The sequence below is a fragment of the Acipenser ruthenus genome, chromosome 19, assembly GCF_902713425.1.
Source record: "Acipenser ruthenus chromosome 19, fAciRut3.2 maternal haplotype, whole genome shotgun sequence".
Classification (NCBI taxonomy): domain Eukaryota; kingdom Metazoa; phylum Chordata; class Actinopteri; order Acipenseriformes; family Acipenseridae; genus Acipenser; species Acipenser ruthenus.
In genome coordinates this window covers 601,184-617,398 of record NC_081207.1, presented here as the reverse complement: position 1 = coordinate 617,398, position 16,215 = coordinate 601,184, and the positions used below count along the sequence as shown (strand labels likewise).

The window sequence follows — 16,215 nt, the reverse complement described above, 5'->3', positions numbered from 1 at the left end:
GCATGTGCAGTATGTCTGGTAGATCAGCAGCATGTGCAGTATGTCTGGTAGATCAGCAGCATGTGCAGTATGTCTGGTAGATCAGCAGCATGTGCAGTATGACTGGTAGATCAGCAGCATGTGCAGTATGTCTGGTAGATCAGCAGCATGTGCAGTATGTGTGGTGGATCAGCAGCATGTGCAGTATGTCTGGTAGATCAGCAGCATGTGCAGTATGACTGGTAGATCAGCAGCATGTGCAGTATGTCTGGTAGATCAGCAGCATGTGCAGTATGTCTGGTAGATCAGCAGCATGTGCAGTATGTCTGGTAGATCAGCAGCATGTGCAGTATGTCTGGTAGATCAGCAGCATGTGCAGTATGTCTGGTAGATCAGCATCATGTGCAGTATGTCTGGTAGATCAGCAGCATGTGCAGTATGTCTGGTAGATCAGCAGCATGTGCAGTATGTCTGGTAGATCAGCAGCATGTGCAGTATGTGTGGTAGGAGATCAGCAGCATGTGCAGTATGTCTGGTAGATCAGCAGCATGTGCAGTATGTGTGGTAGGAGGTCAGCAGCATGTGCAGTATGTGTGGTAGGAGATCAGCAGCATGTGCAGTATGTCTGGTAGATCAGCAGCATGTGCAGTATGTCTGGTAGATCAGCAGTATGTCTGGTAAGTTTCACTTTCGTTTTCTGAACAGGGCACTGCATTGTTCCTGGAAGTCACAAGGTACAGTTAGAACCCTATTTGCCTGTCTGGTGTTTCCTCTCACAGACACTTCCTTACCCTCGGACAAGCAGAGTTCTCCGTTTCAGGTAAGTCTGGCTGATTAACAGCACAAAGAAAGCTGGATCTGTTAGCCTGCATTGCAGGTCTGTATTTATGAAAGCTGTAAAACACATTAAGAATCCGGGAGACTATTTAGGGTTATCTGCACAAAACCGTGTGTTTGAAATCTGTTTTCTTTGATGTCGATCATCTGTAGTTTTTAAGAGTCTAGAACAGGGGGGTCAAACTCCAGTCCTCAAGGGCCGCAGCCTCTTCTGGTTTTAATTCCAACTTAAGCTCTCAATTAACATAATTGATCTAATTATTTGTTGAATTTGACATATTTCATATTTTTCAAGGTCTTTTACAGTTGATGGTTTTAAAAATGCACTTGATTCAAGGTACACGACCTGTGAAACATTGAGGCCTGAAGAGAAGTGTTAAATGTGTCCAGTTAATCAAATAATTAGACCAATTAAGTGATTGAGAGCTCGGGTGGAACGAAAGCCAGAAGACAGTGCGGCGCTCCAGGAACTGAGTTTGACACCCCTGATCTAGACGAAGGATATATATTTGTAATTTGCACAACAGAAATGATGTAATAAATACGGAAAATATCACCATAGATATTAAGCTGTACTTTACATTGTTAACATATTTAAATTTGCAATTCATAATAAAAAGTACTTATTTATATACTGTTATAAATCAATTTGTTTGTAGAAGTTGCTTTTAAGGGTAAAACCTTCTGAATGAAAAGCTCCTTATTTAAATTTAGATTCTAGGAACCCCAGCAGTTGAACAGAGACAAGGTCACACAAAGGGTTGAGTGAAACCACACGCTTTTATTAGTGTTAAACAAGCTTACAAAGCAATAAGGAAATCCCAGGGAGAGGCCCTCAGAGTCCTACCGTAGAGTCTCCTCGGAGACAGGCGTCTCAAACAGAGACTGTGAAGCCCCCAACCTCTATATCCAACTTCTTATCATAAAACAAAGCAGGTGGCTCTCCCTACACTTTTAATATCATATACAGTGTTCTCTCAGCTTGAAGCCGAGATTCATACTTTTAATTATCACTCGGTGGTCATTTTCCTCAGTGCCAAGTTTCTTATCTTATCATGTTGAATCCCCCCCCCCACATAAAGAAAAGGGATGTGCCCTTTTTCTACAGATATGACTTGCTTTAAATTGCGTAAGAATTCGACTCTTTGTAATTGAATGCTTTTCATGCCTTTGAGCTTATCTAATGTGTTAGAAAGACTATCAGCACAATAAAGACACTTGTGTCGAAACGTTAGTTGGCTAGATCCTGAAATTTTAAGAGATGTGTTTTTTTTCTTAATAATAATCATTACTTGCTTATGATGTTGTGTTAAAGGTACAGAGGAAGACTCAATAGTGCTGGAGAGCAGGAAAGCTAAGGATTGTCATCCTAAACACAACTTTGAATCACAGGGCAGATTCTTGCAAACATTCACTAAACTAGTCTTCTGTTTTGTGTTGTTTTTCATTGTTGACAGGCGGGTGGAAACTGGATTTGTTTGAAATCTACGAAAAGAGACAAACGCAGAAAAACAAAACAAAATGTCCACTCCGCAGTTGCTTGAAGATCTCTACACAAGGAAGGTGACGTTCCCAGATTCAGAGTTGCTCCGGGACAGAGAGTTTGCAGAACGCGTTGTCCGCACTCTCCTGCAAGCTGTTCAGATACACCGGCGGGACGGAGACCCGGTGATCGGGAGAGAGCCCATCGGCACCGGGAGCTCCTTCGAGGGCGTGAAGGTGAAGCCAGAGCTGGAGTTTGACTTCATGGTGCCGATCCAGACCAACGTGCAACAGATTGTTTTCTGCGACACTGATCCGCACGTTCCCAGCCGCTTCGGGATTGTCAAGATTGGATCTCAACCACCTGTTCAGTCACAATTCAACACCAAGTTCTGCACAGATGGTCGTGGTTACGGGTTTCTGCTGTCGGCTGACAAGATCCGGAAGTGGTTCCAGTCTCTATCTGATCAAGCTCTGCCAGCACTCGAGAAGAGTTTCCCCGAATACACCTTCAGGTTCCAGCAGCACGATCCTGCCAGGAACGTTCTTGTGACCAAGAAGAAGAAGGAGCTGAACATCGACATCGTGCCGGCTATCGCGTATGAGAACGCCTTCCTCGTTGCGAAGCAGTGCTCCAGTGAGATCAACCTTCCAAATGAGGCCACATGGAGGCTGTCCTTGTCGACCAGCGAGAGGGACTTTTTTAAGGAAATGAAGCGTGTCCTGCCCTATAATTCCTGCCACCTCAAGTGCCTGCAGATCCTCAAGTACCTCAGAGAGAACGACAGTAAGCTCCGTCTCTCATCCCACTTCACCCACGGGCTTCGCTCCTACTACCTGAAGACCGCTCTCTTCCACTTGGTTATGGAGTCCTCTCCCCAGGCCTGGGCCACTGGCTGCCTGGAACAGCGGCTCAGAGAGATGATCAAATACCTGATCGACAGACTGGGTGAAGGCAACATCCCACACATCTTCCTGGGGAACGAGCGCCATCTGGCAATTACGCAATGGCGCCTGGGCGTCCCTGTGAAGTTCTTCCGCCACACGAAAGCAAACCTGCTGAAGGGGGTCAAACCAGATACTATGAAGCAGGCCAGGCTGAGGCTGATTGAAATCAGTAATAACCTCGATGAGATCCTCCGCCAACATCTGAAATAATATCTGAATGAGAGCCAGTCCTGGTGCGTGGTAGCATGACGTGAACCAGCCCCACTTATATGCAATGACTAGTCCTTAATTTACCTGCGATGATAGTCAGTAATAAATGATACCTAATAATGCAATAAATGTTACCCATTGTAGCGAATAAATGTGTACCCTCCTCTTCCTTGACTGTAGTGTGAATTACTGTGTAACGGGATCGTTGTTCTGATAAAGCCTGGATAGATAGTTGGTTTATGTTTTCCTGTAATATACTATTGCTGAATTGTATCAGTTTCTGTTTGACAGGCTTTCCTTTGAAAAGGAAGCCACAGTCTCAATGGGAATCACTTAAATAAATAAACTAAGAATTAAATAAAAGCATAACTTTTTCAAAAACGGAAGCTTCCAATTGAAAAGCACAGACCCTCTCTTCATCTCCATCTCTCCTGCTCACTTATTAAACACGTGTAACTAATACAGTATAGTGTGGCAGCGCAACCCAGAACACTATGATGTGAGAATTAATCTCAGGGATCACAAACGGTACAAGCTGCCTGAAAGTAAGTTTTGTGAACATTGAGCTCCCTTTAAAAAACACAAGGATGAGGTAGGTGTGCCTCTTTCCAACCCCACACACTGCAGATTGACAATGCACTGCTCCAGCTCAAGGGGATGAGCTCACCCACTTCACAGAGCAGGATGCAGAGTTCAGGATCCAGTCCCAAAGCACTATGTCAGGGGTGCACAGTTCATGGAGCCCCACAGGTTACCATATGACTCCATTGCCTCTTTTCCACTGCACAGTCGAGACAACTAAATTAAAAAAGGCAGTTGTTATTAACAGTAATTGTCATTAATTAACTCAGTTTGTCAAAAGATGAGCAAACAAATGGTGTTCAAAAATTAATAGGCCAACGATACAGTTGTGTTTAGTATAGCTATATTTTGCAAATATATTTAGGAATTTCTTTATAATCCACAGATTTTACTGATTAGATCGACTTACTAAAGTTGAATTCGTTCTGTTGAAGGGGAAAAAATATGATTTTTAAAAATATGATTTGCCAAAGATATAACGTTTAAGGATAGTTGTTTTTTCTAGTTATTTTTGTTTGGGTGCTTAAAAAAAAGAAGGTGCGCGAGCGCAATGAGAGCTGTAGTCGTGTGTGTGGTGCAGCTGTACAGTGTTTTGTTTGAATATATTTTTGGGTAATGCAGTCTATTGTGGGCACTGTCATTATAAACTGTACTGAAGTTTAAAGTGTGTAAAAAGGGTTATATATATATATATATATATATATATATATATATATATATATATATATATATAAAGGGCATAAGCCCTATGTTATAGACTCTTGTCTTTTAAGTTTGGTGCATGTATGTAACAAGTCCACCCTTTTTGAAACAGAGGAAAAACATGCTCTTGAAGTTTCTGCCAGGCTGCGATTGCATTAGGAGTTAATGGTTGCTTTCCCTGACCAGGTACCATGATCACAGCTCAGAGATGATCCCCACCTTCACTCAGGGAGCTAGTCCTACTGCACAGCTCTGAGATGATCCCCACCTTCACTCAGGGAGCTAGTCCTACTGCACAGCTCTGAGATGATCCCCACCTTCACTCAGGGAGCTAGTCCTACTGCACAGCTCAGAGATGATCCCCACCTTCACTCAGGGAGCTAGTCCTACTGCACAGCTCTGAGATGATCCCCACCTTCACTCAGGGAGCTAGTCCTACTGCACAGCTCTGAGATGATCCCCACCTTCACTCATGGAGCTAGTCCTACTGCACAGCTCTGAGATGATCCCCACTTAGGGAGCTAGTCCTACTGAACAGCTCTGAGACGACCCCCACTTTCACTCAGGGAGCTAGTCCTACTGAACAGCTCTGAGACTATCCCCACCTTCACTCAGGGAGATAGTCCCACTGAACAGCTCTGAGATGATCCCCACCTTCACTCAGGGAGCTAGTCCTACTGAACAGCTCTGAGATGATCCCCACCTTCACTTAGGGAGTTAGTCCTACTGAACAGCTCTGAGATGATCCCCACTTAGGGAGTTAGTCCTACTGAACAGCTCTGAGACGACCCCCACTTTCACTCAGGGAGCTAGTCCTACTGCACAGCTCTAAGACTATCCCCACCTTCACTCAGGGAGATAGTCCCACTGAACAGCTCTGAGATGATCCCCACCTTCACTCAGGGAGATAGTCCCACTGAACAGCTCTGAGATGATCCCCACCTTCACTCAGGGTGCTAGTCCTACTGAAAAGCTCTGAGATGATCCCCACTTAGGGAGTTAGTCCTACTGAACAGCTCTGAGACGACCCCCACTTTCACTCAGGGAGCTAGTCCTACTGCACAGCTCTGAGACGATCCCCACCTACACTCAGGGAGCTAGTTCTACTGGAGGATAATAGGAAAGAGGCTCAATCCAGAATCCATCCACAAAAACATGAGCCGAGGGCAGGTCAGCAGCATGTGCAGTATGTCTGGTAGATCAGCAGCATGTGCAGTATGTGTGGTAGGAGATCAGCAGCATGTGCAGTATGTCTGGTAGATCAGCAGCATGTGCAGTATGTCTGGTAGATCAGCAGCATGTGCAGTATGTCTGGTAGATCAGCAGCATGTGCAGTATGTCTGGCAGATCAGCAGCATGTGCAGTATGTGTGGTAGATCAGCAGCATGTGCAGTATGTCTGGTAGATCAGCAGCATGTGCAGTATGTCTGGTAGATCAGCAGCATGTGCAGTATGTCTGGTAGATCAGCAGCATGTGCAGTATGTCTGGTAGATCAGCAGCATGTGCAGTATGTCTGGTAGATCAGCAGCATGTGCAGTATGTGTGGTAGATCAGCAGCATGTGCAGTATGTCTGGTAGATCAGCAGCATGTGCAGTATGTCTGGTAGATCAGCAGCATGTGCAGTATGTGTGGTAGATCAGCAGCATGTGCAGTATGTCTGGTAGATCAGCAGCAGGTGCAGTATGTCTGGTAAGTTTCACTTTCGTTTTCTGAACAGGGCACTGCATTGTTCCTGGAAGTCACAAGGTACAGCTATAACCGTATTTGCCTGTCAGGTACAGGTATACAGGTGTGCAGACTGGTGTTTCCTCTCACAGACACTTCCTTACCCTCGGACAAGCAGAGTTCTCCGTTTCAGGTAAGTCTGGCTGATTAACAGCACAAAGAAAGCTGGATCTGTTTGCCTGCATTGCAGGTCTGTATTTATGAAAGCTGTAAAACACATTAAGAATCCGGGAGACTATTTAGGGTTATCTGCACAAAACCGTGTGTTTGAAATCTGTTTTCTTTGATGTCGATCATCTGTAGTTTTTAAGAGTCTAGAACAGGGGGGTCAAACTCCAGTCCTCAAGGGCCGCAGCCTCTTCTGGTTTTAATTCCAACTTAAGCTCTCAATTAACATAATTGATCTAATTATTTGTTGAATTTGACATATTTCATATTTTTCAAGGTCTTTTACAGTTGATGGTTTTAAAAATGCACTTGATTCAAGGTACACGACCTGTGAAACATTGAGGCCTGAAGAGAAGTGTTAAATGTGTCCAGTTAATCAAATAATTAGACCAATTAAGTGATTGAGAGCTCGGGTGGAACGAAAGCCAGAAGACAGTGCGGCGCTCCAGGAACTGAGTTTGACACCCCTGATCTAGACGAAGGATATATATTTGTAATTTGCACAACAGAAATGATGTAATAAATACGGAAAATATCACCATAGATATTAAGCTGTACTTTACATTGTTAACATATTTAAATTTGCAATTCATAATAAAAAGTACTTATTTATATACTGTTATAAATCAATTTGTTTGTAGAAGTTGCTTTTAAGGGTAAAACCTTCTGAATGAAAAGCTCCTTATTTAAATTTAGATTCTAGGAACCCCAGCAGTTGAACAGAGACAAGGTCACACAAAGGGTTGAGTGAAACCACACGCTTTTATTAGTGTTAAACAAGCTTACAAAGCAATAAGGAAATCCCAGGGAGAGGCCCTCAGAGTCCTACCGTAGAGTCTCCTCGGAGACAGGCGTCTCAAACAGAGACTGTGAAGCCCCCAACCTCTATATCCAACTTCTTATCATAAAACAAAGCAGGTGGCTCTCCCTACACTTTTAATATCATATACAGTGTTCTCTCAGCTTGAAGTCGAGATTCATACTCTTAATTATCACTCAGTGGTCATTTTCCTCAGCTCCCAGTTTCTTATCTTTTCATGTTGAATCCCCCCCACATAAAGAAAAGGGATGTGCTCGTCCCTTTTTCTACAGATATGACTTGCTTTAAATTGCGTAAGAATTCGACTCTTTGTAATTGAATGCTTTTCATGCCTTTGAACTTATCTAATGTGTTAGAAAGACTATCAGCACAATAAAGACACTTGTGTCGAAACGTTAGTTGGCTAGATCCTGAAATTTTAAGAGATGTGTTTTTTTTCTTAATAATAATCATTACTTGCTTATGATGTTGTGTTAAAGGTACAGAGGAAGACTCAATAGTGCTGGAGAGCAGGAAAGCTAAGGATTGTCATAAAAAACACAACTTTGAATCACAGGGCAGATTCTTGCAAACATTCACTAAACTAGTCTTCTGTTTTGTGTTGTTTTTCATTGTTGACAGGCGGGTGGAAACTGGATTTGTTTGAAATCTACGAAAAGAGACAAACGCAGAAAAACAAAACAAAATGTCCACTCCGCAGTTGCTTGAAGATCTCTACACGAGGAAGGTGACGTTCTCAGATTCAGAGTTGCTCCGGTACAGAGAGTTTGCAGAACAGGTGGTCCGCACTCTCCTGCAAGAGGTTCAGATACACCGGCGGGACGGAGACCCGGCGATCGGGAGAGAGCCCATCGGCACCGGGAGCTCCTTCGAGGGCGTGAAGGTGAAGCCAGAGCTGGAGTTTGACTTCATGGTGCCGATCCAGACCAACGTGCAACAGATCGTTTTCTGCGACACTGATCCGCACGTTCCCAGCCGCTTCGGGATTGTCAAGACTGGATCTCAACAAAAGTTTCAATTACAATCTAAATCCACCTGGAAGAAGGATGAATATTTCGAAATCAAGTTCTGCACAGATGCTCGTGGTTACGGGTTTCTGCTGTCGGCTGACAAGATCCGGAAGTGGTTCCAGTCTCTATCTGACCGCACCCTGTCAGCACTCGAAAAGCGTTTCCCTGGATCCACCTTCAGGTTCCAGCAGCACGATCCTGCCAGGAACCTTCTCGTGACCAAGGATGGGAAGGAGCTGAACATCGACATTGTGCCGGCTATCAAGAATAAGAAGGAGCTGAACATCGACATCGTGCCGGCTATCGCGTATGAGAACACCTTCCTCGTCGCAAAGCAGTGCTCCAGTGAGATCAACCTTCCAAATGAGGCCACATGGAGGCTGTCCTTCTCCACCAGCGAGAGGGACTTTTTTAAGGAAATGAAGCGTGTCTTGCCCTCTAATTCCTGCCACCTCAAGTGCCTGCAGATCCTCAAGTACCTCAGAGAGAACGACAGTAAGCTCCGTCCCTCATCCCACTTCACCCACGGGCTTCGCTCCTACTACCTGAAGACCGCTCTCTTCCACTTGGTTATGAAGTCCTCTCCCCAGGCCTGGGCTGCCGGCTGCCTGGAACAGCGGCTCAGAGAGATGATCGAATACCTGATTGACAGACTGGGTGAAGACAGGATCCCGCACATCTTCCTGGGGAACAAGCGCCATCTGGAGAATCCGCAATGGCACCTGGGCGTCCCTGTGAAGTTCTTCCACCACACCGAAGCAAACCTGCTGGAGTACGTCAGCAAAACCACTATGGAGCAGGCCAGGCTGAGGCTGATTGAAATCAGTAATAACCTCGATGAGATCCTCCGCCAACATCTGAAATAATATCTGAATGAGAGCCAGTCCTGGTGCGTGGTAGCATGACGTGAACCAGCCCCACTTATATGCAATGACTAGTCCTTAATTTACCTGCGATGATAGTCAGTAATAAATGATACCTAATAATGCAATAAATGTTACCCATTGTAGCGAATAAATGTGTACCCTCCTCTTCCTTGACTGTAGTGTGAATTACTGTGTAACGGGATCGTTGTTCTGATAAAGCCTGGATAGATAGTTGGTTTATGTTTTCCTGTAATATACTATTGCTGAATTGTATCAGTTTCTGTTTGACAGGCTTTCCTTTGAAAAGGAAGCCACAGTCTCAATGGGAATCACTTAAATAAATAAACTAAGAATTAAATAAAAGCATAACTTTTTCAAAAACGGAAGCTTCCAATTGAAAAGCACAGACCCTCTCTTCATCTCCATCTCTCCTGCTCACTTATTAAACACGTGTAACTAATACAGTATAGTGTGGCAGCGCAACCCAGAACACTATGATGTGAGAATTAATCTCAGGGATCACAAACGGTACAAGCTGCCTGAAAGTAAGTTTTGTGAACATTGAGCTCCCTTTAAAAAACACAAGGATGAGGTAGGTGTGCCTCTTTCCAACCCCACACACTGCAGATTGACAATGCACTGCTCCAGCTCAAGGGGATGAGCTCACCCACTTCACAGAGCAGGATGCAGAGTTCAGGATCCAGTCCCAAAGCACTATGTCAGGGGTGCACAGTTCATGGAGCCCCACAGGTTACCATATGACTCCATTGCCTCTTTTCCACTGCACAGTCGAGACAACTAAATTAAAAAAGGCAGTTGTTATTAACAGTAATTGTCATTAATTAACTCAGTTTGTCAAAAGATGAGCAAACAAATGGTGTTCAAAAATTAATAGGCCAACGATACAGTTGTGTTTAGTATAGCTATATTTTGCAAATATATTTAGGAATTTCTTTATAATCCACAGATTTTACTGATTAGATCGACTTACTAAAGTTGAATTCGTTCTGTTGAAGGGGAAAAAATATGATTTTTAAAAATATGATTTGCCAAAGATATAACGTTTAAGGATAGTTGTTTTTTCTAGTTATTTTTGTTTGGGTGCTTAAAAAAAAGAAGGTGCGCGAGCGCAATGAGAGCTGTAGTCGTGTGTGTGGTGCAGCTGTACAGTGTTTTGTTTGAATATATTTTTGGGTAATGCAGTCTATTGTGGGCACTGTCATTATAAACTGTACTGAAGTTTAAAGTGTGTAAAAAGGGTTATATATATATATATATATATATATATATATATATATATATATATATATATATATATATATATATATATATATATATAAAGGGCATAAGCCCTATGTTATAGACTCTTGTCTTTTAAGTTTGGTGCATGTATGTAACAAGTCCACCCTTTTTGAAACAGAGGAAAAACATGCTCTTGAAGTTTCTGCCAGGCTGCGATTGCATTAGGAGTTAATGGTTGCTTCCCTTGACCAGGTACCATGATCACAGCTCTGAAATGATCCCCACCTTCACTCAGGGAGCTAGTCCTACTGCACAGCTCTGAGATGATCCCCACCTTCACTCATGGAGCTAGTCCTACTGCACAGCTCTGAGATGATCCCCACCTTCACTCAGGGAGCTAGTCCTACTGCACAGCTCTGAGATGATCCCCACCTTCACTCAGGGAGCTAGTCCTACTGCACAGCTCTGAGATGATCCCCACCTTCACTCAGGGAGCTAGTCCTACTGCACAGCTCTGAGATGATCCCCACCTTCACTCAGGGAGCTAGTCCTACTGCACAGCTCTGAGATGATCCCCACCTTCACTCATGGAGCTAGTCCTACTGCACAGCTCTGAGATGATCCCCACCTTCACTCAGGGAGCTAGTCCTACTGAACAGCTCTGAGACGATCCCCACCTTCACTCAGGGAGATAGTCCTACTGAACAGCTCTGAGATGATACCCACCTTCACTCAGGGAGCTAGTCCTACTGAACAGCTCTGAGACGATCCCCACCTTCACTCAGGGAGCTAGTCCTACTGAACAGCTCTGAGACGATCCCCACCTTCACTCAGGGTGCTAGTCCTACTGAAAAGCTCTGAGATGATCCCCACTCAGGGAGCTAGTCCTACTGAACAGCTCTGAGACGATCCCCACTTTCACTCAGGGAGCTAGTCCTACTGCATAGCTCTGAGACGATCCCCACCTACACTCAGGGAGCTAGTTCTACTGGAGGATAATAGGAAAGAGGCTCAATCCAGAATCCATCCACAAAAACATGAGCCGAGGGCAGGTCAGCATCATGTGCAGTATGTCTGGTAGATCAGCAGCATGTGCAGTATGTGTGGTAGGAGATCAGCAGCATGTGCAGTATGTCTGGTAGATCAGCAGCATGTGCAGTATGACTGGTAGATCAGCAGCATGTGCAGTATGTCTGGTAGATCAGCAGCATGTGCAGTATGTCTGGTAGATCAGCAGCATGTGCAGTATGTCTGGTAGGTCAGCAGCATGTGCAGTATGTCTGGTAGATCAGCATCATGTGCAGTATGTCTGGTAGATCAGCATCATGTGCAGTATGTCTGGTAGATCAGCAGCATGTGCAGTATGACTGGTAGATCAGCAGCATGTGCAGTATGACTGGTAGATCAGCAGCATGTGCAGTATGTCTGGTAGATCAGCAGCATGTGCAGTATGTCTGGTAGATCAGCAGCATGTGCAGTATGTGTGGTGGATCAGCAGCATGTGCAGTATGTCTGGTAGATCAGCAGCATGTGCAGTATGACCGGTAGATCAGCAGCATGTGCAGTATGTCTGGTAGATCAGCATCATGTGCAGTATGTCTGGTAGATCAGCAGCATGTGCAGTATGTCTGGTAGATCAGCAGCATGTGCAGTATGTCTGGTAGATCAGCAGCATGTGCAGTATGTCTGGTAGATCAGCAGCATGTGCAGTATGTCTGGTAGATCAGCAGCATGTGCAGTATGTCTGGTAGATCAGCAGCATGTGCAGTATGACTGGTAGATCAGCAGCATGTGCAGTATGTCTGGTAGATCAGCAGCATGTGCAGTATGTCTGGTAGATCAGCAGCATGTGCAGTATGTGTGGTAGGAGATCACCAGCATGTGCAGTATGTGTGGTAGGAGATCAGCAGCATGTGCAGTATGTCTGATAGATCAATAGCATGTACAGTATGTCTGGTAGATCAGCAGTATGTCTGGTAAGTTTCACTTTCGTTTTCTGAACAGGGCACTGCATTGTTCCTGGAAGTCACAAGGTACAGTTAGAACCCTATTTGCCTGTCTGGTGTCTCCTCTCACAGACACTTCCTTACCCTCGGACAAGCAGAGTTCTCCGTTTCAGGTAAGTCTGGCTGATTAACAGCACAAAGAAAGCTGGATCTGTTAGCCTGCACTGCAGGTCTGTATTTATGAAAGCTGTAAAACACATTAAGAATCCGGGAGACTATTTAGGGTTATCTGCACAAAACCGTGTGTTTGAAATCTGTTTTCTTTGATGTCGATCATCTGTAGTTTTTAAGAGTCTAGAACAGGGGGGTCAAACTCCAGTCCTCAAGGGCCGCAGCCTCTTCTGGTTTTCATTCCAACTTAAGCTCTCAATTAACATAATTGATCTAATTATTTGTTGAATTTGACATATTTCATATTTTTCAAGGTCTTTTACAGTTGATGGTTTTAAAAATGCACTTGATTCAAGGTACACGACCTGTGAAACATTGAGGCCTGAAGAGAAGTGTTAAATGTGTCCAGTTAATCAAATAATTAGACCAATTAAGTGATTGAGAGATCCGGTGGAACGAAAGCCAGAAGACAGTGCGGCGCTCCAGGAACTGAGTTTGACACCCCTGATCTAGACGAAGGATATATATTTGTAATTTGCACAACAGAAATGATGTAATAAATACGGAAAATATCACCATAGATATTAAGCTGTACTTTACATTGTTAACATATTTAAATTTGCAATTCATAATAAAAAGTACTTATTTATATACTGTTATAAATCAATTTGTTTGTAGAAGTTGCTTTTAAGGGTAAAACCTTCTGAATGAAAAGCTCCTTATTTAAATTTAGATTCTAGGAACCCCAGCAGTTGAACAGAGACAAGGTCACACAAAGGGTTGAGTGAAACCACACGCTTTTATTAGTGTTAAACAAGCTTACAAAGCAATAAGGAAATCCCAGGGAGAGGCCCTCAGAGTCCTACCGTAGAGTCTCCTCAGAGAAAGGCGTCTCAAACAGAGACTGTGAAGCCCCCAACCTCTATATCCAACTTCTTATCATAAAACAAAGCAGGTGGCTCTCCCTACACTTTTAATATCATATACAGTGTTCTCTCAGCTTGAAGCCGAGATTCATACTCTTAATTATCACTCAGTGGTCATTTTCCTCAGTGCCCAGTTTCTTATCTTATCATGTTGAATCCCCCCCCCACATAAAGAAAAGGGATGTGCTCGTCCCTTTTTCTACAGATATGACTTGCTTTAAATTGCCTAAGAATTCGACTCTTTGTAATTGAATGCTTTTCATGCCTTTGAACTTATCTAATGTGTTAGAAAGACTATCAGCACAATAAAGACACTTGTGTCGAAACGTTAGTTGGCTAGATCCTGAAATTTTAAGAGATGTGTTTTTTTTCTTAATAATAATCATTACTTGCTTATGATGTTGTGTTAAAGGTACAGAGGAAGACTCAATAGTGCTGGAGAGCAGGAAAGCTAAGGATTGTCATCCTAAACACAACTTTGAATCACAGGGCAGATTCTTGCAAACATTCACTAAACTAGTCTTCTGTTTTGTGTTGTTTTTCATTGTTGACAGGCGGGTGGAAACTGGATTTGTTTGAAATCTACGAAAAGAGACAAACGCAGAAAAACAAAACAAAATGTCCACTCCGCAGTTGCTTGAAGATCTCTACACAAGGAAGGTGACGTTCCCAGATTCAGAGTTGCTCCGGTACAGAGAGTTTGCAGAACAGGTGGTCCGCACTCTCCTGCAAGAGGTTCAGATACACCGGCGGGACGGAGACCCGGTGATCGGGAGAGAGCCCATCGGCACCGGGAGCTCCTTCGAGGGCGTGAAGGTGAAGCCAGAGCTGGAGTTTGACTTCATGGTGCCGATCCAGACCAACGTGCAACAGATCGTTTTCTGCGACACTGATCCGCACGTTCCCAGCCGCTTCGGGATTGTCAAGACTGGATCTCAACAAAAGTTTCAATTACAATCTAAATCCACCTGGAAGAAGGATGAAGATTTCAAAACCAAGTTCTGCACAGATGCTCGTGGTTACGGGTTTCTGCTGTCGGCTGACAAGATCCGGAAGTGGTTCCAGTCTCTATCTGACCGCACCCTGTCAGCACTCGAAAAGCGTTTCCCTGGATCCACCTTCAGGTTCCAGCAGCACGATCCTGCCAGGAACCTTCTCGTGACCAAGGATGGGAAGGAGCTGAACATCGACATCGTGCCGGCTATCAAGTATGAGAACGCCTTCCTCGTCGCGAAGCAGTGCTCCAGTGAGATCAACCTTCCAAATGAGGCCACATGGAGGCTGTCCTTCTCCACCAGCGAGAGGGACTTTTTTAAGGAAATGAAGCGTGTCTTGCCCTCTAATTCCTGCCACCTCAAGTGCCTGCAGATCCTCAAGTACCTCAGAGAGAACGACAGTAAGCTCCGTCCCTCATCCCACTTCACCCACGGGCTTCGCTCCTACTACCTGAAGACCGCTCTCTTCCACTTGGTTATGAAGTCCTCTCCCCAGGCCTGGGCTGCCGGCTGCCTGGAACAGCGGCTCAGAGAGATGATCGAATACCTGATTGACAGACTGGGTGAAGACAGGATCCCGCACATCTTCCTGGGGAACAAGCGCCATCTGGAGAATCCGCAATGGCACCTGGGCGTCCCTGTGAAGTTCTTCCACCACACCGAAGCAAACCTGCTGGAGTACGTCAGCAAAACCACTATGGAGCAGGCCAGGCTGAGGCTGATTGAAATCAGTAATAACCTCGATGAGATCCTCCGCCAACATCTGAAATAATATCTGAATGAGAGCCAGTCCTGGTGCGTGGTAGCATGACGTGAACCAGCCCCACTTATATGCAATGACTAGTCCTTAATTTACCTGCTATAATATCCAGATATAAATGATACCTATTCATGCATGCCATTGTAGTGAGTAATTCTGTACCCTCCTATTCCCTGAATGTAGTGTGAATTACTGTGTAACGGGATCGTTGTTCTGATAAAGCCTGGATAGATAGTTGGTTTATGTTTTCCTGTAATATACTATTGCTGAATTGTATCAGTTTCTGTTTGGCAGGTTTTTCCTTTGGAAAGGAAGTCACAGTCTCAATGGGAATCACTTAAATAAATAAACTAATCATTTTAAAAAAAGCAAAACTTTTCTCATTTTTTTTTCAAAAGCTGTAGTTTCCAATTGAAAAGCGCAGACCCTCTCTATCTTCATCTCTCCATCTCTCCTGCTCACTTATTAAACTTGTGTAACTAATCCAGTATAGTGTGAGAGAATTAACCTCAGGGATCACAAGTGGTACAGGCTGCCTGAAAGTAAGTTTTGTGAACATTGAGCTCCCTTTAAAAAACACAAGGATGGTAGGTGTCCCTCTTTCCAACCCCACACACTGCAGATTGACAATGCACCGCTCAACGGGATATGCTCCGGATGCACAGCTCAGGATCCAGCTTCACAGAGCAGGGTGCAGGAGTTCAGGATCCAGCTTCACAGAGCAGGGTGCAGGAGTTCAGGATCCAGCTTCACAGAGCAGGGTGCAGGAGTTCAGGATCCAGTCCCTGTGCACTACGTCAGGGGTACAGAAGTTCCAGGAGCGCCTCTGGTCTAGGGTTACCAT

At 44.4% G+C, this 16,215-nt stretch overlaps 3 protein-coding genes across 3 annotated transcripts; all 3 read left to right on the top strand.

Moving 5' to 3' along the window:
• The first annotated feature begins 718 nt into the window (after nucleotides 1-718).
• Nucleotides 719-3,808, top strand: LOC131698731 (inositol 1,4,5-trisphosphate receptor-interacting protein-like). The gene is made up of 2 exons (XM_058992249.1): nucleotides 719-799; nucleotides 2,274-3,808. The coding sequence occupies exon 2, from the start codon at nucleotides 2,338-2,340 to the stop codon at nucleotides 3,454-3,456; it is 1,119 nt and encodes a 372-aa protein (XP_058848232.1). The 5' UTR covers nucleotides 719-799; nucleotides 2,274-2,337; the 3' UTR covers nucleotides 3,457-3,808.
• A 2,688-nt stretch (nucleotides 3,809-6,496) lies between these two features.
• Nucleotides 6,497-9,682, top strand: LOC131698730 (inositol 1,4,5-trisphosphate receptor-interacting protein-like). The gene is made up of 2 exons (XM_058992248.1): nucleotides 6,497-6,600; nucleotides 8,077-9,682. Exon 2 carries the CDS (start codon nucleotides 8,141-8,143, stop codon nucleotides 9,329-9,331), a length of 1,191 nt encoding a protein of 396 aa, XP_058848231.1. The 5' UTR covers nucleotides 6,497-6,600; nucleotides 8,077-8,140; the 3' UTR covers nucleotides 9,332-9,682.
• Nucleotides 9,683-12,618: 2,936 nt separating this feature from the next.
• Nucleotides 12,619-15,733, top strand: LOC117424720 (inositol 1,4,5-trisphosphate receptor-interacting protein-like). The gene is made up of 2 exons (XM_034041388.3): nucleotides 12,619-12,692; nucleotides 14,171-15,733. Exon 2 carries the CDS (start codon nucleotides 14,235-14,237, stop codon nucleotides 15,381-15,383), a length of 1,149 nt encoding a protein of 382 aa, XP_033897279.3. The 5' UTR covers nucleotides 12,619-12,692; nucleotides 14,171-14,234; the 3' UTR covers nucleotides 15,384-15,733.
• Nucleotides 15,734-16,215: the final 482 nt, after the last annotated feature.